The following is a 24,895-nucleotide window of genomic DNA, read 5'->3' on the forward strand; positions in this document are numbered from 1 at the left end:
CGTCTTCCTCCCCCCCTCACGCTCCACCACCGCCAACCCACGAGGCGAGTCGCCGCAGCACCACCACCACCTTTCTCCTCTCTTTACAAAAGCAATCAAATCAGGTCACAATGTCCGCCACAAACGACCGCTACATGACCGACATGTCGAGCGAGTTCAACATTCGCATGGTACGCATGCGTGGCTGTAGCAGGAGGATGGGAGGGGGGGGGGGGGGGGGGGGGGCGAGGGGGAGGGGAGGGGGGGGAACAAAAGCCAACGGGTGCCTCCCAGGTGCTTCCCGACCAGAAGGCTGTGTTTGCGGGTGCCTGTGAGGGCAAGACCACGCCAGGCTTCCTCCACACACACACATACATACACACGCACACGCTCTTTCTCTTGTTCTTGGTGACTACCTTGCTAATGGCAACTCTCTACCTCGCTACCTTTGCTCGCACGCGTGTATGGCCATGGCCTCGCCGCTCGTCGTGACTGGCCACGTTTTGGCTTTCTTCACTTGGCGTCTGTTTTTTGGCAAACGAGCTCACGCGTAGACGATTATTTTCTGATGCGGACAATTTTTTCCTTTTGTAGCAATTTTTTGAGACTCACGCCACACCCACACCCCTTCACCCGCGCAGGGCACCGAGGGCTTTGCTGCCGAGCCGCCGACAACAGTGTGCGCGGCGATCAAGAAGCGTGCGGAGGATACGCCAGACAAGGTTGCGTACAACATCATGCCCGAGGGCGCGACCGAGTGGCAGTCGACAACGTGGAGCGAGTACTACCAGATCTGTCGGCAGTCTGCCAAGTCGTTGATGGCGCTCGGGCTTGAGGCGCACGAGGCGATTGCGGTGCGCGGCTTTAACTCGCCCGAGTGGTTCGCGGCGGATGTGGGCGCCATTCTTGCCGGCGGCGTGGCGGCAGGCATCTACACGACCAACGGGCCAGAGGCGTCGGCGTACATTGTCAGCCACTCTGGTGCCAAGATTGTGTTTGTGGAGAACGCCCGGCACCTTGCGATCATGCTCGCGGCGCGCGACCAGATGCCCAACGTGACCACGTTTGTGCAGTGGTCGGGCGAGGTTGACGCGTCGGTGGAGGGCCTGCTCTCGTGGGAGGCGTTCCTTGCCGCCGGTGCAGATGTGCCGGACGCGGACCTGGACGCGCGGATGGAGGCGACCCGGCCTGGCCACTGCGCCACCCTCATCTATACCTCGGGCACGACCGGTCACCCCAAGGCAGTCATGGTGACGCACGACAACCTGACGTGGAACGCCAAGCTCACGTTCTCGCTCATCTCCAAGGTGGACGAGGAGCACCTCATCTCGTTCCTGCCGCTCTCGCACGTGGCCGGGCAGATGCTGGACATCATCGGCCCGATGATCACCGGCGGCACCATCTGGTTTGCGCGGCCGGACGCGCTCAAGGGCACGCTCTTTGACACTGTCAAGGCTGTCCGCCCGACGGTCTTCCTCGCCGTCCCGCGAGTCTTTGAGAAGCTCGCCGACAAGCTCAAGATGGTGATGGCGGCCAAGGCCAAGGCGGCGGCCGCTGCCGGCGAGACGCCGCAGCCGCTGCCTGAGGGCGCCGTCCAGGCCATGCTCGGCCTCGACCGGTGCCACTACGTGTCGACGGCGGCGGCGCCCATCTCGCTGCAGATTCTGCAGTTCTTCAAGAAGATCGGGATCGAGATCTTCTCCATCTACGGCATGTCCGAGAACACCGGGGCGTCGTCAGTCTCGCTGGCAGGCGCCAACAAGCTCGGCGCCGTGGGCAAGCCCATGCCGCACACCGAGATCAAGCTCGCCGACCCAGACGCCGAGGGTAACGGCGAGATCTGCAAGCGCGGCCGCCACGTCTTTGCCGGCTACAAGGACAACGAGGAGGCGTCAGCCGCGGCCATCGACGAGGATGGCTTCCTGCACTCGGGCGACCTCGGCCGCTTTGACGAGGACGGCTTCCTCCACATCACCGGCCGCATTAAGGAGCTGCTCATCACCGCCGGTGGCGAGAACGTCGGCCCGGTCGGCATCGAGACCTACATCAAGGACCACTGCCCGCTCCTCTCCAACGCCATCTGCATCGGCGACCGCCGCAAGTACCTCTCGCTCCTGGTTGCCATCAAGTGCGAGATCGACATGACCAACGGCAAGGCGACCGAGACGCCCACGCCCGATGCCCTCGCCGTCCTCGCCAAGATCGGCTCCACCGCCACAACCGTCTCGGAGGCCCACGCCTGCGAGAAGGTCAAGGCCTACGTCCAGTCGACTATCGACGACTACAACGAGAACGGCTCCGTCTCGCGTGCCCAGCTCATCCGCAAGTGGGAGTTCCTCCCCGAGGACGTCTCCATCGGCAACGGCTGCCTCACCTCGACCATGAAGCTCAAGCGCCGCATTGTTTACAAGGTCTTCTCGGACGTCATCGAGTCGATGTACGTCGAGGCGTAACCGGCTTCCCGCTTCCTCACCTCCAACAACCCCCGCCCCATCCTGACTTGCTTCTGGTCCTGGTTTCCTTGGTGCAACCGCAGTCTGTAAAGACCTCCAGAAGCGTACCTAACAACCGGACGCCGAGTGCAGAACAAGCTCGACGCAATGATCCCACCCCATCTCCTTCTTACCCATCAGCCCACTGGTCATGCCCCGCCCAACCTGGCACACCACCGCTCCGCCTCGGTCTCAGCCTCCCGCCTCAGCCTCTGGCCTCGGCTTCGGCCAACCCAATCCATCTCACCAGCCATCCCCTCCCCTCCTCCCTCCCCCACACACCACACACCACACACCACACACCACTCACCACAACCACAACCACCACAACCACAACCACCACAACCACACACACACACACACACACGCGCGCGCATACATGGGCCGGGCCAAGAAACTTCGCTCCAAGCAGCGGCAGCGAGCAAAGGCTGAACGTCGCTTCTCCCCGCATGACCACCGAGTGGCAACGCCAAGCGAAGCTCTCCACTCGGCCACATCGTCTGATGCCCTTCCGACTCGTCTCGTTGACCTCCTCTCCGCTCTGGCTTCGAACAATGCTTCCGAGAGGGAAGTCGCCGCTGGCTCTCTTGCATCTCTGGCTGCTTCTCTCGATGCGTCATCGCTCGATGATTCGGCGCCGACCACGTCGGCTGCCTCATCGCTGCCGCAGCCCAAGCGCCGCATCGGCTCGGGTGCTCTGGTCGATGTCGAAGCTCAGGCTCTGTTCCGGAGCGAGGTCATGGACGCTCTGCGGGTGCGCATGTTTGATAGCGTGCTGGCTGTCCGGGTCACGGTTGCTGGCGTCATCCGCAACATCGGCGTGAGCTCGCTCGAGGGTGCCGAGGCGCTGATGGCCAACGACGGCGTTGCCTGCGTGGCCATGAGCCTCAGCAAGGTCCGTGAGGAGCTGGAGGCCGGCGGGCGGTCGCAAGATGAGGTGATGCAGATGTGGATGATGATTGGTCACCTGGCGGCCATTGCCCAGTGCATGGCCGAGGCTACGCCCGAGGCCGCGGCTGCGCTCACCAACGCCGGCGGACTCGCCGAGTGCCTGGTCCCGCTACTGGCCCAAGCCGACGACGTGCCCGGGCAGGTTCTTGTGGAGGCTGCCAAGTGCATCATGACGCTTGCTGACGGCAACCCGTCGTTTGTGACGGCGCTCACTGCTGCTGCCGGCTCTGAGGAGGCGCTGCTGACCTCGCTCCGGCCGCTCCTCGCCGCCGACAACGCGTTGATTGCGGTTCTCGGTGCCGGGGTCCTTCTGGCGCTGGTGAGTTCATCACAGGCTGCGGGAGTGGTCCTCCCCGAGGTTGCGCCTATTCTCCGAGCTGCGGTGGCGGGCGTCGATCCGGCGGCGACCATCGGCGACGAAAGCACCGACGGCGGTGCGTGGCACGAGGCGGTGGTGGCGTCGCGGATGGCGCTTGAGATGCTGACCAACGCGCTGGTGGTGGAGGTTGAGGAGAGCAGCGATGCGGGCGCGGGCGTCGATCCTGTGGTGGCGGCGGCAGTCGGGCCCGGAGCGGTGCTCTCGGACCTTGTTCTTCCGCGCATGGCCGTCCTTCCGGACCAGGTCCACGCGCTCGGGCGGACGCTCGACTCGATCGGTGAGCGAGTGCGGACGTACTACGGCCACCTTGTGCGGGTGGTCGGTCTCGCGACCAATGCGTGGATGGTGCTCGAGTCGGCCGAGGCTGCGGCTGCGCTAGTGCCGGTGTGGCAAGCCACGCTGCAGCTGCTGCGCACGGCCGAGGTCGGCGGTGCAGCCGGCGACGTGGTGGAGCCCGCGCTCACGCTTGCGTCGGCCATCCTGCAGCGTGCGCGGCTCGACGACGGCTGCCCTACGCCGGACGCGTCGCCCGAGGTGTGGCAGATGATTGTACAGCTGGCAAGCACGGCGCCAATGCGGCTGGTCCGGGTTAAGGCCACCGAGGTTGCGGCGCTACTGGGCGCGGCGATGCGTGTGGGCGCGAGCGCCGACGGCGCCGACGCGCTCGTCGCCTTTATCGCCAACCAGCTCGACGACGCCGAGATCGGAGTGGTCCTCGAGGCCGCCGACGCTGTCTTTGAGCTCCTCGCGAGCTCGGCGGTCAACGCGGCGCTCGCCTCCTCGGGCCTTCTCGGCAAGCTCGGCAAGCTGGAGCAGACCCTCACCGCAGCTATCGAGGACGGCATGCGGACCGAGTCGTTGCCAGAGGACGTGCTGATGCGGGCCGACGACGTGGTGACCAACCTCCCGCGGTTTGTCGTCTACAAGCAGCAGCAGATGTCCAAGTAAGCAGCCACACACCCGACTTGCCGGTGCTGTCTGTTTACCTCTCCCTTCCCGCGCCGACGCGCCTAAAAGCCGTCGTACTGGGCGACGTCGACGGCGTCGCCGCCGAACCGGTACACGATGCCGGCGATAAAGATGAAGAGCGACTGGAGGAACATGGCGAAGCCTGGCCAGGTGGTCTTGGGCGTCTTGCCGTCTGTCCGCTGCGTGTACTGGGTGATCATCAGCGCCATGCCCGCCATTACGCTTCCCAGCCCGAGCACAAACGCCACCAGCATCCACAGTCGGGCCGCCATCGGCGAGCCGCCCGAGAACGCGTCTGTGTTCCCGATGGCCTTTGACGAGATGGGCATCATCCTGCGCGTGTGGTTCGAAGTTGGGGAGGGTGAGCCAGAGAGTGCGCGTGCATGCATGTCTGTGTGTGTGTGCGTGTGTGGAGGCTATGCCCATACCCCCGCCCTACGACCGCCACATGCACCCGACCATAGACCATGCCCATACCCCCCCCCCCCCCCCCCCACTGCACACACACCCCCATACACACACCTCGACGTACATGAGAAGGAATAGAGTGGCAGCAATGCCCGGCATCCAGAAGCCAAAGACAATGTCGACGTTGTTGTGGACATGGTTCGAGTACGCCACCGAGTCGATGAAGAGGCCCCAGCCAATGCCAAAGAACACGCCGGCAATGGCAGACACATGCGGCGGCTTGAGGCGGATAACAAGCGGCATGGTGGTAGGTGGGGGTGGTGGCGGTGGTGGCGGTGGGTGGGGGGTGGTAGGGGGTCGGAAGTGAGGTACCACTCCCCCCTCCCCCCCCCCCCCCCCCCCCTGCCTGCCACAGCTCGCACATGCAGGTGTCCCGCCCCACCCACCCCCCCACCCTCACCCCGACCCGCCACTGGAAATGACACAGTTATGTTCAACAAAAGGGAAAAAGAGAGCGCACTCAGATGGTCATGAGCGCAGAAGCACCACCCATGTCGTAGTCGCGCTTGGACGAGCCGCTGCCGGAGCAGCAGCACTTGCAGATGATGGCAGAGATGAGGATGCCGATGATGAGCGAGCCGAGGGCGACGCCGGCGAGGATGTAGTTGTCGGTCTTGAACACGCCGTCGTCCTTGGACGGCGACGAGATGGCCGACGAGCCTCCGGGCGGCGGCGGCGAAGGGGTTCCAGGCGCCGGCGGCGGCGGCGCGGCAGCGACAGTGGGCGGCGGCGGCGGCGGCGGCGACGGCGACGGCGGGACGACGCACGCTGCCGGCGGGACAACCGGCACAATCTGCCCGCGCGCCTCACCCGACGGGATGAGCCACGAGTGCAAGTTGAGGTAGAACTCGCCAGCGTTGAACGACGCGAGCTGCGCCGCCGAGATCGACTGCAGCGACGGGAGCGAAATGGGCGACGAGAGCCACGCGAGCGTCCCGATGTCAAAGGTGAGCGCGCCGTTGGTGCCGGCGGCGCCGAGGTGCATGTGAACCTTGGTCACGTCGCGCTTGATGTTGTGGAGGACCGTGGCGTTCATGGTCATCGCGTTGGCGTCGACCGAGACCGCGATCATGCCGCCGCGGGTCGAGAGGACCGGCGGCACCTCCTGCCCGCCGACCGCAGACACAGAGCCGTAGTTGAACTCGGAGACCGCCACCGTTCCGCGGAGCTCGCCGCCCGGGTTGGTCACCGAGTGCAGGTTGACGTACATTGTCTGCGACTTGAGCATGCACCGGTGCTCCGGCGCAATGACCAGCGAGCCCACAACCGGCGAGACGGACGCTGCCGGCGTAGCTGCAAACTCGTACAGCGCAGCACCGCCCGACGCCTGATGCAAGTGCACCTTGGTGGCGTCCGGCACGGTGTGCCAGATCGCGTAGTCGAGCGTCGATGACGCCTCGTTCCACGTCAGTGCCGCAAAGCCAGTCCAAGGCGAATCGACAGGCGTCGCCTCCTCCCACCCGCTCAGCCGCACCATCCACGAGATGCTCCCCGCAGGCACCACAGGCGCCGCCACGGGCGCAAGTGCCTCGATCTGCGCACGCACAGTGCCCTCGGTCACAGACATGACCTCGACGTACGCGAGCCCGGTCCGCGCCGCCACAGCAATCTGGCGGTCGACCATAGACGTGCCTGCAGACTCGCTCTGTCCGCACGGCCCGACGCAGAGCGACTGAAGCGCGCTCCCGGTCTCACCCGCCTTGTGCGGCGCAGCAATATCGGCCGCAGTCACCGCTCCGCCCGTGTACGTCGTCATGAGCGAGTAGGTTCCCAGCGACGCGCCGCCCGGCATCTCCTCCTCGTATGTCGTGATGAGCACGCTCGTCGCCGCCGACGTCTGCGGGCTCGCGCCGTACGTCCGCGACACGTCCCACACGCTCGGTGCCGCCGCGTACGTAAACTTGGGCGCCGTGATCTGCCCGCGGATCGCACCCGCCGGGTGGTTCACCGTGTGCACGTTCCAGTACGCGTTGCCGGCCACAAAGTCTGCGGCCTGCGTTGCCGTGAGCGGCGGCGTCGAGCCCTCGATCCCGTTGCCCGCCGGCGAGTCGGCCACCACAAACATCTTCGGACCGTTTGTCCCGGCCGCGCCCTGGTGGAGGTGGACCTGTGAGACTGCCGACGCGAGGTTGACCCACACCACGCGGTAGTCGACCGTAAAGTCGACAGGGTTGAACGTCGCCACGGCCACGCCAGTCGCCGCAGACGTCGACGGCGGCACCTCCTGCTGCTTGTCCAGCCGCGCCACGTGCGTGATCTGTGACGCAGGCGCAATCGCCACCTCGGTCATCTGCCCGCGCACCGCCCCGCTGCCGGTCGGCATCTCGTCCGTCCGCACGATAAACGAGGTCACGCCCACGACCCGGTTAAAGTCAAGCCCAACGCTCGCAGCGGTAAAGGTACCAGTCACCGCGCCCGAGTTGGCGCCCGAGCCCAGGAACGTCACCGCGTCCGGCACATAGCCGGCCGTCGCATTGACTCCGAGGTGCACCGTCGCGCCCGCGCCGACAGAGTCCGTCGCGTACACCACCGTGTAGCGGAAGCTCGAGCCGGTCGCATCGAGCGATGTCATCAGTGCCGCACCGCGCGCCACCACCGGCTCGGTATACGTCGCCTCAAAGCCCGAGAGCAGGCCGGCCGCCCGCGGGAGGTATGTCGTCCCCTCTGAGAGTTGCTGGTAGCTGAGCACGCCTCCGGCCACAATGCCGGTCCCGTCCGCCACGTTGACCGTCAGGCCCGGCGCCGCAAAGAACTTGGCCGTCTCGGTCACGTTGAGCGGGCCATCAAAGGTGTGGACGACCGGGGAGTCACACGCGCCAGCACCGGTGCACAGCACGTAGTTGCCCACGCTCACACCGAGCGCCGCGCTCGCGTTGTGCCACACCTGGACCGTCAGCGACGACGACGACGCATCAAACGCGCCGAGCGCCACGCCCACTACGTTCGAGCTCGCCACCGCGTCGAGATGCCCGGCAAAGTTGAACTGCGAAGGCGCCGCCGTCGCATCCAGCGCAAACGTCTGCCCGCGCATGTACGCCGACGACGAAGTGTGGAAGTTAAAGTAGTATCCGCCGTTGGCGAGGAGGTCGGCGTTGAGACTGTCGCAGTTACCGGTCCGCGACGCAAGAAAGTCGCAGACCTTGGTCCCTTCGCGCCCGAGCGTGTTCTGGTGGATGTGGATGGCCGTAATGTCCGGGTGCGCCACCGCGACCTCCATCGAGAGTAGGCCCGTGACAGTGTTGACCTGCCAGAACCCAACTGCTCGAGCCATCGGCCCAGCCGCAGGGTCGCGGACCGTCTCAAACACGTCCTCGGCCACCACGGCGCCAATCAGCATGTTCGGCCCGGCCGAGTAGCCCGCAGCCCACACGTCGCCGCGGACCTCGCCAGACGGAAAGTCGACCGTGTGCACGTTGACGTACGTGTTGCCGGCCGAAATGAGCGCGCCCCATTTGCGGTCGACAGGCGTCGACGTGCCCCAGCCGGTCGTCGAGAAGAAGAGCTTCTCCGACCCCGAGTGAAGGTGGATGCCCGTGATGTCGGACGTCACGTTGGTCACCACAGAGTACGTGATCCGCGCTGTCACAGGGTCCCACGAGAGGACCGCCACGCCACGCGCCGTCGTCGCTGCAACAGGAATCTCGTTGTATCCGTTGAGCACCGCCACACCAGTCGCAGGCAGGGCACGGACAGCCGTACCCGTCGCAATACCCGCACATGCCAGAAGGCATGTGACTACAAGTACCGAGAAAATACCAGCCGTGTTCATCCGTCTGTTCTCCGTAATGCAGCCAAATACAGGTGAGCGAGAGGGGGGAGGGAGTGGGGAGGGAGTGGGGAGGGAGTGGGGGGAGAGGGAGGAGGAGAGGAAAAAAAAAGGAGCCAACCGCCGAAAAAGGGCACAAACCAGAGGTGGAATGGTAGCGGTGAGGCAAACAACATATTCACACACACACACACACACACACAGGTGGCAAAGAAGGGAGGGTGGGGGGCGGGAGGGGGGGGGGGGATGCAGGGGGGAGGGAGGAGGAGGAGGAGGAGGAGGAGAGAGCATAGCGGTGGTAGGGAGGACATACGGTTTTTTGTTGCCACAGAGAGGAAAGTGGTCGTGTGCTGCGGTGTGGGTGTGGGTGTGGGCCGTCCAGGGGCTCAGGAGGGGGGCGAGTCGGTGATGGAGGCGCGGAGAAGGGCGAAAAAGTTGGGCGCGTGAATTGGCGGAGATGCCAACACAAAAAAAAAGATTCTAAAGTTGGTTTCGACCAACATTCCGCTTCACCCACTGGCCAGGTTTTTACTTCGACTTCCACAGCAGTTTGGAAGGAACGGCGACCTTCCAACCATCCCCACCATGAACAGCATGGGCATGACTTGACTGGGTAAACCAGGTTGAAAAGGTGCAAGGCTTTGTTGACGACGGATCGACGAAAAACACAGGTACCATGAGCAACAAGCTGCAACATATGGCGTACGAGTGCAAGGGCTTGCATGGGCCCGGGGTCAAGAGCGTGTGCGAGGTGCGGAGTCCTGGCGAGGAACTTTTTTCCGTCGACCGCATCATCATTCCCATTTTCCAGCGGCGGTACTGCTGGACGGCAAAGGTGGTGACCACGCTTCTGTCCGACGCCATGGATGCCGGTGCCACGGGCCGCCACGCCATGGGCAAGGCCATTTTCGTGCCGGGCGCCCAGGACCGGACCCTGGTCTGCGTCGATGGGCAGCAGCGGCTGACTACGGTCTCGCTGTTAGTGGCGGCGGTGGCGCGTGTGGCGCGCGCCCGCGCGTGGTGCGACGAGCTTGAGCGCGATCAGCTGCTGGCTGCGTGTCAAGCACTGCTCTGGAGCGACGAGCCGCCAGCGTCGGGGCCGGACGGGGTCGTTGAGGGCGAGGACGTGCCGAGCGCCCGGCTCTCGCCATCGTATCCGGACCGAGCTCCGTTCTTTACAGCGGCGATGGGCGGAGATCCGGCTGGGCGCCCGGCGCGGCGCGATCGCTAGTCCCGGCTGCGTTTGCGGCTGCAGTAGACGTCATCGATGCGCTCGCCACGCCTCGCCTTGCGTGGATGCTCCAGGCCATCAGCTCGGGCCTCTCGTTCATCCACTATGAGCTCGCCTCTGCCGAGCACGCCGTCGACATCTTCCTCTGGCTTCAGGAGCGGTCGATCTTCACCCGCATCTTTGCGCACGTGGCCAAGCCCGGTGTCACCCTGCGCGCCGCCGATCTTCTCCGGAACCTTGTCCTCTCCGAGTGGACCAACGATAGCGTCGCCGAGCAGACGTCCAAGTACGTCGAGCTGTGGCTCCCGCTCGACACCAAGTTTGCCACCGCCGACGCCTTTGACGCGTTTCTCGCTGCCTTTGCCGCCCACCTCTCGGCCTCGGGCGAGATCGAGGCGCTCACCCAGGCCGCGGGCGAAGATGCCGCCGCACACGCCACCGTCGCCCTTGATGACATGGTTCGGACCCTTGCCTCCCGCATCAACGCCCCGGGCTTCACCCCCCGGACTTTTCCAACATCGAGCTCTACTTTGCCCTCGCCACCTGGGTCCGACTCTCTGCCGTCGTCCATCCCAGCGACACCGGCATCGCCGAGCACATCATTGCCCGTCTCTCGCAAGCTGTCGCCGACTATGCCCCGTTGTCAGGTGAGGTGTCTGCGAGCGAGCAGTAGCACACGAGCTGTAGCTTGCCAGCCTTGCGCGTTTCTCATCAAAACAACACGACTTTGTGTGCATCGTATCCAACCCGCCCGCCCGCACTTTCCGACGCAAGCATTGGACGAATCCAATACGTGCACCCCCCTCCCTGTTCAAACCCGCACCCAAACATGTGCCCAAACCCATGCCCATCATGACCCCTTCCTTGATCCGACTCGCCCTGGCGTCGGGCCACTCGCACCACAACCCGTCGCCACACCTGGCGTGCACCCACCGTCCACCATTCCCACCCACCGCCCCAGTCACACCACTCCCTCCGCACGTCCACCCCACCCGTTCCCATCATGTGGTACCTGCACACAGTAGTGACCATGGCCGAGTCGACCCTCTTCACTCTCCAAGTACGCCCCTCGCCCTTCTCCACCCCCCCCCCTCGCGATGGCCCAGGCCCTCCACTTTATGGTTCGTCCCGACTCGGCACTGCGGCTGTACTTTGGCGATGACTTTGTCGAGTCGGCGCCGGCGAGGACACTCACAGCACTGCGGATGACACTGGCAATCGCTGGCGCTGCGTCGATCGTTCTCGCCGCGCTGCTGTGTGTCTCGGCACGGTTCATGTCCAAGGCCAAGTGCCGATCGCTCGGCCAGGCCCATGTGGTGGCTGCTGCCTTTTTCGGCTGGTCCATCTTTGGCTCGACTGCTCTTGTTGATGCCGGCTTCCCCATCCGCCCGTACATGCTGTGGGCGGTGGTCAACGGCCTGCTCGGCCTCTTCTTCCTCACCACAACCTCCATCGCGCGCAGGTACGATCCGTCTGCCATGCCGCCGCTCTCGAGTGATGACGCCGCTGCGGCGACCAAGTCCGAGTAGCCTGACCTCACCACTCGCCGGCCTCCAGCGCAATCCCGTCGCCGTCGCGGTGGACGTCCGGCTCGCCGCCGTCGACCACCAGATGGTCCATGTCGTCGTAAAATGCCACCCGGTGGTCGAGCTTGCCTGCCCGCCACGCCACCGACAGCTGCCACAGCTCCCAGAAGATGGCGAGGACACAAATGGCGAGGACGCTGCCGATGACCGCCCACGCGCTGCCCGTTGCCACCGCCCGTGCCTCGCTCGACGGCTCCTTCTCCGAAAGTGCAACGCGCCGAGGACCGCCATCGCCACCAGCAGCGCCTCAAACACGTTCGAGAACACGTTATGTGTCCGCGAACGGTACGGCGACGCATGCAAATGCATGCACAGCGAGGTGAGGAGGAGCGCAAACACAAGCGCGAGCTGAAAGTACGCGTGTTGCGTCATAAACAGGTCAAAGACAACCACCCCGAACCGCTTCGCCATCAAGCCCATCTCCCAAAAGTACGTCCCGGCCCGGTACCGCGCAAAGAGCGAGCCGTAGAGCGCCACGTTGCGGGGCGAGTCGAGATCGTGCCGCGCCTGGTAGAGTGCAAAGCCCATCCCCAGCGGAGCGCACACATACGCCACAGACGTCACCAGCCCGAGCGGAAACAGCACCCACCATCCCCCCACGTAGCACTCAACTTCGGGTGCCGCATCCAAGTAGAACCTGCCGTTTGGCAGCGCCGAGCAGTCAAAGAGCTCCAATGCAGCCTTGGACGCCGGAATGTACAGTGGCGGTATCATAATCACTGCTGCACGGACCAACAGCAGCAGCGAGTACTGCTTGGTCGGCCGCACGAGTCGGAGCAGTACAAAGACGCTGCAAAAGACCAGCACCACAACGAGCGGAAAGCAGATCGCGAGCACGTAGCGCGCCCCAAAATCCGTCACGCTGCACCCGGTCGCAAACGTCCGGGACGAGAACATCAGCATCGACGAGAGGACAGAACCGACCGACGACGTTCCCACCGGCCACGAGAAATCCATGCCCAGCAGAACTGTCATGATCTGGAGTGTCGCAATCGCCAGCGAGACATGCACAAACGCAAAGTTGCCCAGCCGCGACGACTGAGCATCGCCCGTCGCCCGAGACTCAAACATCGCCGCCTGTGACCCGTAGATCGCCGTGGCGAGAACAGCAAGCCCCATCAAGACTGCGAGCACAAAGTACAGGCTGACAAGCGCAGAGCTTGCCGGCGGACACCGCTCGCACGCTCGCGCGTCAAAGTAGTACCCGGCCTGGCACTCGCGGCAGAGATGTCCGCCGTACCCACGCCCGCATCGCGCACCTGGGCCGACGTAACTGCCGTTAGAGCCCTCGAGTGCGCCAACACACGCCGCCGATGGCGTGCATGGCGTAAAAAGGTCGTACTCGAGCGCCCACCAGCCGTCCAGCGGCTCGGGCGCCGCAAGCCGTCCCGCACAACGCGCGCCGCGCGGACACGCCCCGCAAGCCAGCCCACTCACCCCTGGCCTTGGCGTATACCGCCCCGCAGTGCACACGCATGCGGCCCGGATCGCAGAGCCCTCTGCCGAGGTCGTCCCCGCCGGACACACGCTGCAGCTTGTCGCGCCCGTCTCTGTGTACGTCCCCTCCAGGCACGGCGAGCACTGGCGCGACAAAAACGACGAACCGCTCGCCTCGACCGTCCCCGGTGCACACGCAGTAAACACCGTTTCTGCGGCCGTCGGGATCGCCGTCAGGGCCTCGGAAAACACTTCCCGCGGAACGCCCGCGCCTGGAGCACGTATGGTGACGCCGCCCGCAGACCGCCCACATGGATCGCCGGCAGATCCACCGTCGTATTGAACGCTACAACGCCGCCGGGTCGGCCATTGACAAACAGCACCACCCCGCCGGCAATGCTTCCGCTGCCTGGAGGCAGCGGGATCGCCACTTCAAGCGCCTCTGTCCCCGCCGCAAGCACCGTCACCCGCATGCTGTCAAGGTCCAAGTTGATCTCGCATGCACGCCCGCCCACGATCCCGAGCTGCACTCACAAAGTCCGACGTCGACGCATGCGCCGTTGGAGCATGCTGGGCGGCAAAATGGCTCGTCGCCGTCTTGCCCGCCACGGTTCTCGTCCACGTGCAGGAGCGCGTACCCGCCGTTGAACCGGTCCACGCCTCTAGCGCCCACCGCCAACATGTTCCCACCAGCCACAATCGCCGCGCCCAACAGCGTCCGATCGTTGGACAGCGGCTCCTCGATGGCCGCAAACCAGAGCCACTGGCTCTCAGCGCTTGCGTTGCGCCGGAGCAGGACAAGCTCGCCACGATCGCCACCCGAAGGGTACGTCGGTAGCCCTATCCCAAGCACATCCATCGCCTCGGCGTAGACCAGGCTGGCGCCAAATCTCGAGTCGATGACCCGCTGTGGCACCACCGGGTTCGCCACCAGCGGCTCGCGGAAATGCGTCACCGCCGTCCAGTTGCGGAACGACTGCCCGCCGCTCAACACAGCCACAGCCTCGGCCGCATCGTACGGGTTGGCCCCCTCGAGACGGTACTCAACCACAGAGCCGACATTGCTAAAGTCAACGTCGCGCGGGCAGCCAGCAAAGATCGTATCGTCTGATGCCGCGAGCGCGCTTCCGCAGTACTCGCCAGACGACGCCGCTGACACGGTACAGTCAGGCTTGCCGCCGAGCGGCGAGACCAGAACGGCTGTCGACACAAAGTGCGCCGGCGACGAGACCGACACCGTCGAGTCGAGCGCAAACACATACACCTTGCCTTCGTTTGTCTGCACGTTGCCTGGACAGGTCACACCGCCATCGCCGCGTGGCGCGCCGATCGCCAGAAATAGGTTTGGCGCGAGTCCCTGGCCGGCATTGTCCAGCACCACGTTCTGCAGCACGTCAAGCTCACCGGCATCGCTCGACGGCAGCGCCTGTGGCTTGGTCGGCTTCGAGCTCCGGTCCGCAAAGTAGTAGTCGTACGCAAAGCCTGAATTGAAGGCCAGTGCCGTGCCAAACTGCACCCCCTCCACGGTGTTGCTCGAGCTGCCGTGGATAGCGCCGGCATCGATCGTCGCGTTGCTGGGGTAGAGGACGTGGACGTTGTCGGATGAAAAACTGCCCGACGTCGACGTCCGCCAAAACACAAACACAGCGCCGACCTCCTGCCCGAGCAAGTTCGAGCACAGCCGCGGTGCTGATGACGCCACCAGCCGCGCGTCAGGAGAGATGATCACGGTGTTGGCCCCGCCAATGAGATACCTGGCGAACTCGCCGCACATCGCATCGCTCAGTATAGGCGGCTGCAGCACTGATTCCAGCTTGAATCCAGCTAGGGTCTCTGGTGTGCGCATCGCCTTGTACACAAACAGTGCGCCTCGGGGAAACGCGGCCATCCCCGCCAGGTTCGTGCCCACCACCAGCCACTTGCCCGATGGATGCATGGCCAAGCTGCGGCCAAACTGATAGGCATCGCCATACGGCGCAATGTCCTCTGGGGGCTCCAGCACAACCTTTCGTGCATAGTCATCGCCCTCACGCTCGTAAATCAGCACCCGGCCACGGAAGCAATCCGATGGGCTCGACGGACACGTGCCAGCTGCCTCGTACAGCGGCGCCGACACCGCCAAAACGCCTCCAAACCGCGACATCGCCAACGCCGACCCCAGCTGTTCTCCTGTTGCGTTGCTATCCATCTTGAGGTCGTCATCAATGGTGGTAACCCGTCCTCGGAACTTTTCCTCGCGAGCCAGAGGATGCACGCCACCACGCTGCGCCCTCGACACGTTTGCCGATGGCGACAATGGAGCAAAGCGAAAGTTGGCAAAGACAGGGGGGCCGGCCTCCGTGTTAAAGGCATGGCACACGCAGCCAGCCAGAAGCCCCACACCCACCACCGCCACGAGCACCGGTAAAGAGTGTATGCGCATGTATTTGCACAGGTAGAGGGGGGGGGGGGGGGGAGCATAGCGTGCACGGCTTGTCGGGTTTTTTTTGCCGGATGATTTCGATGTGTCAGTGAGGGTCAGATGGCCAGCAGCCAGCGTTTGGCAGGAAGATGGTAGGGTCTTGACAGAGCGTGTTACTGCTTTCGCGCGCGCCCGTGTGTTTGTGTGTGTATGTGTGTTTGTGTGTGTGTGTGTGTGTGTACAGGAGAGGGGGGAGGGGAACGGGGGTGGGGGGGGGATGATCGCGAATTCAATGATCAGGCGATATGACATCCTCACTCGAACAACGCCGCACCCATGCACGACTTTGGGCCCACTATGCGGGGAATCGATGGAGGATGGTCATGTTCCGCAGGACGTACCAGTGCGGGAGAGGACGGATGCAGACGTGAAGCTTACCGGCTTTTGCAGCGGGGAGCGAAGAGATAGCATTGGCGACGGTCTTGCACTCGTCGCGGTCGTTGATGTGGGCGATGGCCCAGTCGGTGGATGCGACCGAGACAAAGTCGACAATGGCAGCGACAACGTCCCGAAGCATGTACTCTTCGCCGAGTTGGTTAAGGGCATCAGCAAGGTCCGAGCGGGCATGCGCCTGCCACGGCTTGTGGACAAAGATGAGAACGGCGCGCGCCTGTGGCACGCCGTGCACAAACTCGCCCTCGTAGAGGACAGCCTCGCGCGGAATCGACCGAAGGGTGCCAAACCCATGCAGATCGTACCGATGGCCTCCAAAAGTCCCGACGTAGCTCACACCAAGCTCCGGCATGATCCACTCGCCGTCGACCGGCCGCCCGTTCGCAAACGTGCCGTCGACAATCTCGCCGTCACCGAGGCGCAGCACGCCCGACACCGGCTGCAGCGTCTCAAACCGGCCCTCGAACATCACCCCATTGCCGTACACAATCTGACCAACGCATCCGTTGTCGTACCCAAGCGGCCGGGCCCGCCGGCTCGCCTGAAGCTCTCTCCGCGGCGCATCCCACACGCCCGAGAACACGCTCCCATCGAGCTCGGAAACAAACGAGCCGGGTCCCGACCACTCGCCGCGCTCAAACCACCCGTCGTACACGCCGGCCTCCATCGGAAGCTGGAACACACCGGCGCCATGCCGGAACCCGCCGCGGTGGTCGCCGCGGTATCGCCCGGCCTGCACCGCAGGCGCCAACGGATCGCACCCGCTCTCGTCCTCCCACACCTCGTGATCGCCGCATCCAGTAAAGGCGTCATCGGCAAACGAGCCCACAAACCGCCCATGCTCGCACACAAGCTCGCCATACCCGCTCCGTTCTCCCTGCTCAAACGATCCCACGTACCGCGCTCCAGACGCAAACAGCAGCATGCCGTGGCCGTGCGGTAGCTCGGTCTCGACATCCACATGACCCTCGTACCGCCACGGCGTTGTGGCACAGCTCCCCTTCCGCAGCGGCAGGGGAGCTGCGTCGCCCACCACCATCGACTCGCCTGACGACGTCAAGTCCATCATTGAGCCCACCTCTTCCGCTAGCTTGAGCGAGAGCTCGCCTAGCGCCAGAGTCACTCGCCGCTCCTCGCGCTCCTCGCGCTCGAGCCACGAGTCGTGCGATGCCGTCCGTCGTCCGCTCCCGTTGCCATTACCCCCCACTGGAAGCTCCGTCGTCGTCCGCGCCGCCAATCGCAAGTACGATCTGGGCACTGCAAACACAACCTCGGCTTGCGCTGCTGCCAGATCGCTCAGCACGCTCCGACTGCTGGCCGACGTCCACCCCGAGCTCGATCGATTCGACGACGCCGACCTCGAGAGCGAGCCTGAGCTCGCTTGCGGCGACCGCGACGCTCGCAGCTTGCTCAGCGGCGAGAGGTCGAGCGATTCCGAGAGCTTGTCCTTGGAGCTTGCCGTCGCTGCCCGGTTTAGCGCCGAGACAACCGACGACCCCCTTCTAGCTGCGAAAGCGATGCCGGCCGCACCCGCGACTGGCGCCGCCTGCGCCGCGCTCCCCACGGTACGTCCGAGACAATCACCACAGACATGCCACCTAACATGCCCGAGATCCGCGCGCTCCAGTCAAAGAACTCGGGAAACGTCTCTGCAAAGGTGAGCCACTCGGCAAACGTCACCACGTCGCACGACGTCGTTTGCGCCACCGCCATCACCCACGCCACATCATCCGCAGCTGATGACAAAGCGTAGCGCGCCATGCGCCGAACAGGCATCGTACTGGCTGCCTCATTGACCCACCCCCGCTCCGAGCTCACACGCCGCGAAGAGTGTGCGCGGTGCGGAAGCCGAAGCACCTCGCGACCGCGGTCGCCATCGCTGCTTGTCCGGCGATGCCGGACCCGCCGCGACCGCCGCTTGCTCAACCGCGGCGACTTGCTCTCGCTGCGTCTTGCCGTGCCCGTCGCTCGGCTGATAGTCACGTCTGCTACTGAGAACAACAGCTCGAGCTCAACCTTGGACAGCTCGCCGTTGCCGTCGCAGTCGTAGCAGTGAAAGAGGAACGAAGCCTTCTTCTCCACAGGCGTCGCCGACATGACCATCCCCAGCCCACCTACCAACTCCAGACAGTCGATCGTGCCCGAGCCGTCGACATCAAAGGTGTGAAAGGCGACCCGAGTCCAGGTCTCGTTCGACAAGACCGCCGCCTCGTGCGCCGTCACGCCCCCGGTCTCAGCATCCGCCACTGAGAGCGCCGTCGCCAGGATGGAGCACATCACCACAAAACGATTTTCAGTCAGCATAGTGTCGACCGAGAGCGCCTTCAGATCGGCATCGCTCAGGCCGGCTGTCTTGGACGACGGCATGGTGCCGAGCACAAACTCGACTGTGGCAGTTTTTGAACACCGTCAGACGCACATATCCAATGCGACACGGATCGACAGCAAACGAACAGTGAGTGCGGCTCCATCCCCCCCCCCCCTACCAAATTGCTCTTTTCACCGAACCCAGACCCGCACCACCACCGTACCCCATAGGGCCTCGACAAGGCGCTTATTGAGCGCTGTCCATCTCTTTGCGGCTGTCACAAACTCAGAGTATGTAATACGCTCGTTCGCTTTTCGCGAGCTCCGCGCTCCCATGCCTCGCCGCCCAGCTTGTTGCGGTTGTGTGGGTAGAGTCGAGTGCTGCCGTTGCTGAACAACTTCATTCTACGATGAGGCCAAAAATTGCCGCTCGACCTTAATTGGCATCCATGACCAATTTGGCCTGTCATGTGGCCAGCCTACCACGAGAGGTCAACGCTAAAGCGTTTGGTGCGCGAGGCACAGCCCAGCTGCACGGCTTGCCCATCGCCCGTGTGTAGTACCCACATGCAACTGCCCGCTAGCTGTGATGACGTGCAATCCTTCTTTGCACATTTGATCTTCGCTTCTATCGCGCCTCCAACTACCCAGCCATCCTGCCTAATTGACAGCGTACAAAGTCGCCGCTTCAGTGCCTCAAGCCTGCCAGCCTTTGCGTGGCGGCCATGGCGTGACGAGGCCTGTGATCGTAAGAGCATGGGCTATGCCAACGTGGGGCGAATGACCTGGACATCGCGCTCGTCGCCGTCGACGGGAACGACATGGAAGGCCTCGGTCGGCTCGCGCTCGCGCACAAAGACCGAGTCGAGGACAGCCTGAACCTTGGCCACTCTTGCGCCAGCGTTGGGCATGTGATCGTAGCCACGGACCTGGGCCTGGATCATGTCATCGCAGAGGACAGCCAGATCCATGACGTGCTGCGCGAGGACCGGCCCCGCGACCAGCTCGCTACTCGGCACGTCTTGCCACAGCGGCGAGCGCGCATACATGCCCGGCCGGACGTGGAGCCGAACCGTGTAAAGGCCTTCGCCGCGCGGCTGGATGACGATGCGAACGCAGGCCGACGACGGCGCCACGGCCTCGGACGCGCAAAAGACAACCGAGACAAGGCTCTCATCACGCCGCAAGCCCTTGTGCAAGCCACGGAGTCGCATCTTGATGCGCGAGACCGGCGAGGCCCACTGCCACTTGCCCTCCAGCGCCCCGGTCCGCTCCACAAACGCCAGGCCGTCGGCAAACAGGCTGCTTGCAAGGAGATCCTCACCGGCGAGCTCGTGCGCCGACGCGTCCACAAACGCCACGTCAATTTCGTGGACAGAGAACGCCGTCGGCAGGCTGTCGAGCTCTCCAAGCGCTGCGTACACCGCCTGCCGGCTTACATCATCCTTGACTACCAGCCACTCGTTCGAGCCGTGCCCTCCGACCGACCCACTCTCAAACGAGAACGGTGCCGGTACCAGGTGCGCCATCATCATTGACGCGTCAGTCGCCGCCCGTCCACCACCGCGCATTGACGGCATCGGCTCCATCGCCTCCTCTGCCGACACCTTGGCAGGGTACGGTGCCAGCTCGCCGTCGTCCACAAGGCTCGCTCGCTCGTCGCCACTCGACTCGTTCGCAGCCGCGGACACAGATACTGCTGCAGCGAGCGCCTCCGAGCTGCTCACCACACCGCGCGCCGCCGCGGCAATGGCGTCCATCGATCTAGACGCCGACATGCGCTTCCGCGGACGGGCTTCGCCGTCCCTCTTGCGCCTTCCTCCCGTCGCTCCGCTACCGAGTTGCCCAGCCTCGCCCGTGGAAGCGCCTCCTCGGTCGCCAGGTGCTCGAGGAGGCCGGCATCTTCGAGACCGCCAGCCTGCGGCTGGCTGCTGCTACTGCGGCTGCTCGCCGTCGGCTCCAGCGTTGGCAAGCCGGCTCGCGGCGAGCCCGGGTCGGTCGGCGGATGGATGTAGGCGTCGGACCAGCGCGGGTCGCGGGCGAGCATGCTCTCGATGCCACCGACGCCTGCGCCTGCGCTCGAGCTGCGTGCACCGCCTGACGATGAGCCCGAGCTCAGCGAGCGCGGCACAGAACCAGAGCCCCGAGCCGCTGGGCCCATCCACGGTGGGGCGGCGACGACTGCTGCCGCGCGGGTGCTCTGGCTCGAGCCGCGGCGACCAAACACGGCCCGGCGGCGGGAGCGGACGTTCTTGACCACCCGCCCGCTCGGCGCCTCGCCAGCCCGGAACGGGTAGCGAACCAGTGCGGCGAGGCCTGGCGGCGCTGGCGGCGCCACAAAGCCGGGCACGAGCACCTCGTTCTCGATGGCGTGCTGCCACTCGAGGCGGCCAGCACCCGAGCGGACGGCAAGCACCGACCACGGCGACGCCGGATCCGGTCGCTCGATGGTGTAAATGGCGCCGCCGGCACCACGCTGGGCCCATATGGCTACAAACCGCGGGACGTCGACCGTGCCGAGCGCGTGCTCGCTCTCGTCGCGCCCAACCAATGAGCCGGCATACAGCATCGACGGCAGGAGCGCATCGGCGGTCCACAGTAGCATCCGCGCGTGGCGTGCAAGCAGTGGGCGGGTCTCGGCCACAGCCGACGCGTCAAAGACGCGCCACACGGCGGCACAAATCCGGGCGTGGACGCCCGGTCGCAGCGTGGCAGGCACCACCGCGGCCACTTCAAGAACCGCACGGACACAGAGCGAGAGAAGAAGCGGCGGCGAGCCCGAGTCAATGATGTCGGACGAGGTTAGCGTGAGCGCAAAGGCCGAGAGTATAAAGTGGAAGAGACAGTCGAGCTCGACTTCACCAAGCCCGGCACAGACGCCGTCGACCCGACAGAGCCGGAGCACAAACCGCAGGAACGGAACAAGCCGCCGCGGCGAGTCGACCACCCGCGCCGTCTCTTTGCTGCTCCGGCTCTTCGGCCGCCGCGCAAACGGGAAGAGCTCATTAAGGAGCGCGGTGACGTGGGCCGCCGACCGCGCGCTCGCCATGCTTGTCGTCGCGCTCACCAGACTCGGCACATGGCGGAGGAGCTGGCTCCGCCACCGCCCACAGTTCATGAGCGCCCGCAGCGCCCGCAGAGCCGCATGTACCACAGCCATCGAGCTCGAGCTAAGGCCAACGTGAAGCGCAAAGAGAATGCGGTCGCCGAGCGCAGCACTGCCTTCGTCGTGGCTCGACCCGCGCTCGCTGCTGCCTCGGATCGAGACGGCCTCGGGCCACAAGCGGACAAAGAGGGCATCGACTCGGGCGTTGAGGGCATCGGCATCGGGCGTCACTGCCGGCGGCACCGCCACCGACCCGAGGTAGCCTGGACGGGCGGTGGCGAGGGCAAGGAGCTTGGCGAGGAGTGAGAGGCCGGCAGTCCGCAGCGTGTTGTCGTCGGCGGCCGGCACGCCATCGACCGACGCCGCAAACTGGCTGCCGCCGAGGAGGGCACATACCCGTGCCAAAACTGAGTGAACGTCGACACAGCCCATGACAGCCGAGTTGGAGACGAGTCCCTCGAGTCCCGAGAGCGCAGCCGAGAAAAGCTCGATCTTTGGCTCGGCCACCAAAAAGTCTAGCAGCGCGTGGAGAAGCGGCGTGAGGTCGAGGAGGCCCAGCGCGTACCGCCGCGCCTTGTCCGAAGAGCAGGTGAGGAAGACCGTGGCCTGGTCGCGCCACGTAATCTGGTACCCGTCGTCGGCCGAGATGCGCAGAACGGCCTGCATGAGCACTGACCGCGCCGAGAGGTCAAGGCCAAGCGCAGACGCCTTGGCCAGCAGTCGGAGCAAGCAGCCGTACACGAGGCGGACATGATCGACTGGCAGCCGCGCGAGCTTGAATTCGAGGAGATACACGAGCGCGTTGAGGCTGGCCAGCGCTGCGCTTGAGCCCTGCAGCGAGGCGTGGCTCGGCGTGGCTTTGCGACTACTCACTAGCGGCGTGACCAGGACTCTCACGAGGCTGTGGAAGACGTCGCCGACGGCATCCTCGGCAAGCCGCCCGAGAAGGCCATACAGTTCGCTGATAAGCGCCGAATCTTCAGGCACGGCCTCAAGCGCCTCAAATGCCGGCAGCAAGGCACGAACAAGCAGTGCCTCGCCGTAGCCGTGGCGAAACGCGTCGTAGAGCTCACCGACGCCGCGGAGCGCACGCAGCACTACCGCCGGACGCGACTCGTGGACCAGGAAGCCGAGCGCAAACGCCCGCGCCGAGACAAGCCAGTCCGGGACGAGTGGCGAGAGGCGGGCAATGAGGTGGTCGGCGAGCGCAACGCCGCCGCGGACGCTCAGCACGGCCTTGTACTGCATTAGCAGCAGTAGGAGGAGCTGCGGTGGGTGGCGGGCCGAGCCGCCGACGGCCGAGGCGGACGACTCGCACGAGGTAAACGGGTTCGAGTAGGCTGAGAGCAGGATGTTCTCCAGAGCGCCAAGAATGGCCTTAAAGTTGGCGGCAAAGCCCGGGGCAGCCTGCGGCGGCGGCGACGCGAGCTCGGAGGAGATCTTGCGGGTTGATGACGCCGAGAACCGCGACCGCGAGTTAGCGTGCGAGAGCGGCGAGACCGGGGTCGAGAACGACGGCGTCGCTGCCTGCGAGAGCTCGGGCGACGAGAGCGTCATCGACCGCGACGAGAGCGAGGTTCGCGCCTGCGGCCGTGACGCGCTGGGCGATGTCTGGCCTGACCCCGGTTCGTACTCGGAGGTTGGCGAGAGGAGCGGGTCGCCCGACTCACCCGAGTCGGAGAGCATCATTCGCAGCCGCGACTCGTCGCCGCCGCTGGTTGGCAGGTTGCGAAGGAGGAGCGAGACCGAAAACGTCTGCGGCGAGTCGTAGAGCTCGGCAAACCACGAGAGAACAACAACAAGCTCGAGCACGCTGTCAAAGTGCTCGGCGCGGCCGACTTCGGCCTCGATGATGCGAAGCAGGGCGAGTGCAATCTCGGTGAGGAGCGGATGCGAGACAGCGAGGTCGGCCGGCGAGAGCGGTGCGGCAAGGTGACGCCGTAGCGTCCGCCGCGCCAGCCGGATCAGCGCCGCCAGCAGCGGGCCAAGCGGCTGCGGCGGTGCGTCGTCCGGCGGGTCCAGCGCAAGCCGCGTGGCAAAGAAGACCGTTCCGCGGAGGACCTCGATGACCCGCAGCGGGTTCGACGCCTTGTCAATAATGGCCAGCAGCGACGCCATCACACCCGTGTTCCCCTCGCGATGCATGACCTCAACTAGGAGCCGAAACGCCACCACAGTGTAGTCGGGGAGCGCTACAAGCCGCGCCAGTGCCACCACAACCGGCGTCCGCAGGCCTGGTGCGCCATCGATGACACAAGCGACAGTCACGGCCGGGTCGAGACACACAAGACATGCGTGGGCGAGGGCGTCAAATGAGGTCCGTGTCGCGAGGCCCACCACACACTGGACCAGCGTTCGCAGGTGGGCCTTGTCGATCACGTGCGCCGAGGTAGAGAGGGCCAGGTACAAGATCTTGACAAGCCGAGTCAGCGACTGGACATGGGTTGCCGGCTCGCGCGACCACGCTCGCATCCATTCGACAAACGAGTCGACCAGATCCGGCGCATACAGCGGGAGCGCCTTGCCGTCGTGGAGGAGGCGGACGAGGAGTGCAAGCATAAGCTCCGGATCCCGCGACTGGAGCGCGTCGGTGATATGTACGGTGAGCGCCCGGGCGTGGGCAACTGTCAGGCTCTGGTACGCGATGGCGGTGTCGAGCAGGGAGTACACTGCGTGCCTCACCCCGGTATCATCAGCCTCTGCCAGATCGTCGACTGCATCCCAAACCAGCGGCCACTTTGGCAAGACATACAGCGCCAGCACGCGCACAACCAAGCGCAGAGCCCGCAATCGCTTGGCTACCGCCTGGCCCTTGGCCAGTAGTGTTAGACAATCCGCCATCATCTCTGCCGTTGCCGAATCGGTCAGGACCTCTGCCCGCGAGCTCTGCAGCCGAGCCGTCGGTTCCAGAGCAGCCGAAGGGACCGTAGTATCCAGCACAAACAGCGCACCACCACTGTGTGACAGAACAAGAGGAGGAGGAGGAGGAGCATGGGAGGTAGGCGACTGGGGCGGTGATCGAGGCCATGGACGACGTCTTGATAACGATGACGATGGTGACGGTGATGATGGCGGTGATGGGGACAAAGGTGCTGCTGGCGACGAAGAAGACGAAGCCGGCGCCGCCGCTCTTCGTCTGCTCTCACCGGCTTCCACCCGCAAAGTCAGTCTCCGAAGGGTGGCTTTGAACTGCTTCATAAATGGTGTGTACCCGTAGGTGTATGTGGTGGGTGGGGGTGAAGGGGGGGGGAGTGGGGGTGGTGGTGGTGGTGGTGGTGGGTGAGGTGGTGGTGGGCGGCGGGGAGCGTGATCGGGGCGCAAGGGGGAAGGACGGGGGGGGGGGGGAGAGGGTGGGAGGGGGGGGAACAGA

At 64.9% G+C, this 24,895-nt stretch overlaps 10 protein-coding genes across 10 annotated transcripts in view; 5 read left to right on the top strand and 5 right to left on the bottom strand.

Annotated features, from left to right (window-relative positions):
• Positions 1 to 2,551, top strand: part of AMSG_04800 (long-chain-fatty-acid-CoA ligase ACSBG2) — a 2,819-nt gene extending 268 nt beyond the window's left edge. The window contains exon 2 of the mRNA XM_013903020.1: positions 621 to 2,551. Within this exon, the coding sequence (XP_013758474.1) occupies positions 621 to 2,432 (1,812 nt within the window). The 3' untranslated portion in view covers positions 2,433 to 2,551. The remainder of the gene's footprint in view (positions 1 to 620) is intronic.
• A 231-nt stretch (positions 2,552 to 2,782) lies between these two features.
• Positions 2,783 to 4,897, top strand: AMSG_04801 (uncharacterized protein). Its single transcript, XM_013903021.1, has one exon. The coding sequence runs from the start codon at positions 2,851 to 2,853 to the stop codon at positions 4,747 to 4,749; it is 1,899 nt and encodes a 632-aa protein (XP_013758475.1). The 5' UTR covers positions 2,783 to 2,850; the 3' UTR covers positions 4,750 to 4,897.
• Positions 4,767 to 5,530, bottom strand: AMSG_04802 (uncharacterized protein). Its single transcript, XM_013903022.1, has 2 exons — positions 5,303 to 5,530; positions 4,767 to 5,103 (listed from the first exon to the last, which is right to left on the bottom strand). The coding sequence occupies exons 1-2, from the start codon at positions 5,479 to 5,481 to the stop codon at positions 4,812 to 4,814; spliced, it is 471 nt and encodes a 156-aa protein (XP_013758476.1). The 5' UTR covers positions 5,482 to 5,530; the 3' UTR covers positions 4,767 to 4,811.
• Positions 5,531 to 5,651: 121 nt separating this feature from the next.
• On the bottom strand, positions 5,652 to 9,457 carry AMSG_04803 (CHRD domain superfamily protein). Its single transcript, XM_013903023.1, has 2 exons — positions 9,318 to 9,457; positions 5,652 to 9,011 (listed from the first exon to the last, which is right to left on the bottom strand). The coding sequence occupies exon 2, from the start codon at positions 9,005 to 9,007 to the stop codon at positions 5,699 to 5,701; it is 3,309 nt and encodes a 1,102-aa protein (XP_013758477.1). The 5' UTR covers positions 9,008 to 9,011; positions 9,318 to 9,457; the 3' UTR covers positions 5,652 to 5,698.
• Positions 9,458 to 9,680: 223 nt separating this feature from the next.
• On the top strand, positions 9,681 to 10,235 carry AMSG_11822 (uncharacterized protein; the record flags this gene model as incomplete). Its single annotated transcript, XM_013903203.1, has 1 exon — positions 9,681 to 10,235. One exon carries the CDS (start codon positions 9,681 to 9,683, stop codon positions 10,233 to 10,235), a length of 555 nt encoding a protein of 184 aa, XP_013758657.1.
• Positions 10,236 to 10,300: 65 nt separating this feature from the next.
• Positions 10,301 to 10,908, top strand: AMSG_11823 (uncharacterized protein; the record flags this gene model as incomplete). The annotated part of the gene is made up of 2 exons (XM_013903204.1): positions 10,301 to 10,693; positions 10,759 to 10,908. The coding sequence occupies 2 exons, from the start codon at positions 10,301 to 10,303 to the stop codon at positions 10,906 to 10,908; spliced, it is 543 nt and encodes a 180-aa protein (XP_013758658.1).
• Positions 10,909 to 11,216: 308 nt separating this feature from the next.
• AMSG_04805 (uncharacterized protein) lies at positions 11,217 to 12,047 on the top strand. Its single transcript, XM_013903024.1, has 2 exons — positions 11,217 to 11,295; positions 11,342 to 12,047. Exons 1-2 carry the CDS (start codon positions 11,239 to 11,241, stop codon positions 11,762 to 11,764), a joined length of 480 nt encoding a protein of 159 aa, XP_013758478.1. The 5' UTR covers positions 11,217 to 11,238; the 3' UTR covers positions 11,765 to 12,047.
• AMSG_11824 (uncharacterized protein) lies at positions 11,565 to 15,997 on the bottom strand (the record flags this gene model as incomplete). The annotated part of the gene is made up of 5 exons (XM_013903205.1): positions 11,565 to 12,020; positions 12,047 to 13,530; positions 13,563 to 13,752; positions 13,809 to 15,528; positions 15,984 to 15,997. The coding sequence occupies 5 exons, from the start codon at positions 15,995 to 15,997 to the stop codon at positions 11,772 to 11,774; spliced, it is 3,657 nt and encodes a 1,218-aa protein (XP_013758659.1). The 3' UTR covers positions 11,565 to 11,771.
• Positions 15,998 to 16,014: 17 nt separating this feature from the next.
• On the bottom strand, positions 16,015 to 17,181 carry AMSG_11825 (uncharacterized protein; the record flags this gene model as incomplete). Its single annotated transcript, XM_013903206.1, has 1 exon — positions 16,015 to 17,181. The coding sequence occupies one exon, from the start codon at positions 17,179 to 17,181 to the stop codon at positions 16,015 to 16,017; it is 1,167 nt and encodes a 388-aa protein (XP_013758660.1).
• Positions 17,182 to 19,180: 1,999 nt separating this feature from the next.
• On the bottom strand, positions 19,181 to 24,602 carry AMSG_04807 (uncharacterized protein; the record flags this gene model as incomplete). Its single annotated transcript, XM_013903025.1, has 2 exons — positions 20,257 to 24,602; positions 19,181 to 20,227 (listed from the first exon to the last, which is right to left on the bottom strand). Exons 1-2 carry the CDS (start codon positions 24,367 to 24,369, stop codon positions 19,181 to 19,183), a joined length of 5,160 nt encoding a protein of 1,719 aa, XP_013758479.1. The 5' UTR covers positions 24,370 to 24,602.
• Between the last annotated feature and the right edge of the window lie 293 nt (positions 24,603 to 24,895).

Source organism: Thecamonas trahens (assembly GCF_000142905.1).
Source record: "Thecamonas trahens ATCC 50062 unplaced genomic scaffold supercont1.19, whole genome shotgun sequence".
NCBI classification, from domain to species: Eukaryota; order Apusomonadida; family Apusomonadidae; genus Thecamonas; species Thecamonas trahens.

What these genes read in the sequence shown, in the direction of transcription:
- AMSG_04801 (XM_013903021.1), top strand. Translation starts at nt 2,851, where the DNA reads ATGGGCCGGGCCAAGAAACTTCGCTCCAAGCAGCGGCAGCGAGCAAAG.
- AMSG_04802 (XM_013903022.1), bottom strand. Translation starts at nt 5,481, where the DNA reads ATGCCGCTTGTTATCCGCCTCAAGCCGCCGCATGTGTCTGCCATTGCC. An exon ending in GCCACTCTATTCCTTCTCAT is followed by an intron (nt 5,104 to 5,302) that starts GTACGTCGAGGT and finishes CCACACGCGCAG; the next exon opens with GATGATGCCCATCTCGTCAA.
- AMSG_04803 (XM_013903023.1), bottom strand. Translation starts at nt 9,007, where the DNA reads ATGAACACGGCTGGTATTTTCTCGGTACTTGTAGTCACATGCCTTCTG.
- AMSG_04805 (XM_013903024.1), top strand. Translation starts at nt 11,239, where the DNA reads ATGTGGTACCTGCACACAGTAGTGACCATGGCCGAGTCGACCCTCTTC. An exon ending in CGACCCTCTTCACTCTCCAA is followed by an intron (nt 11,296 to 11,341) that starts GTACGCCCCTCG and finishes GCGATGGCCCAG; the next exon opens with GCCCTCCACTTTATGGTTCG.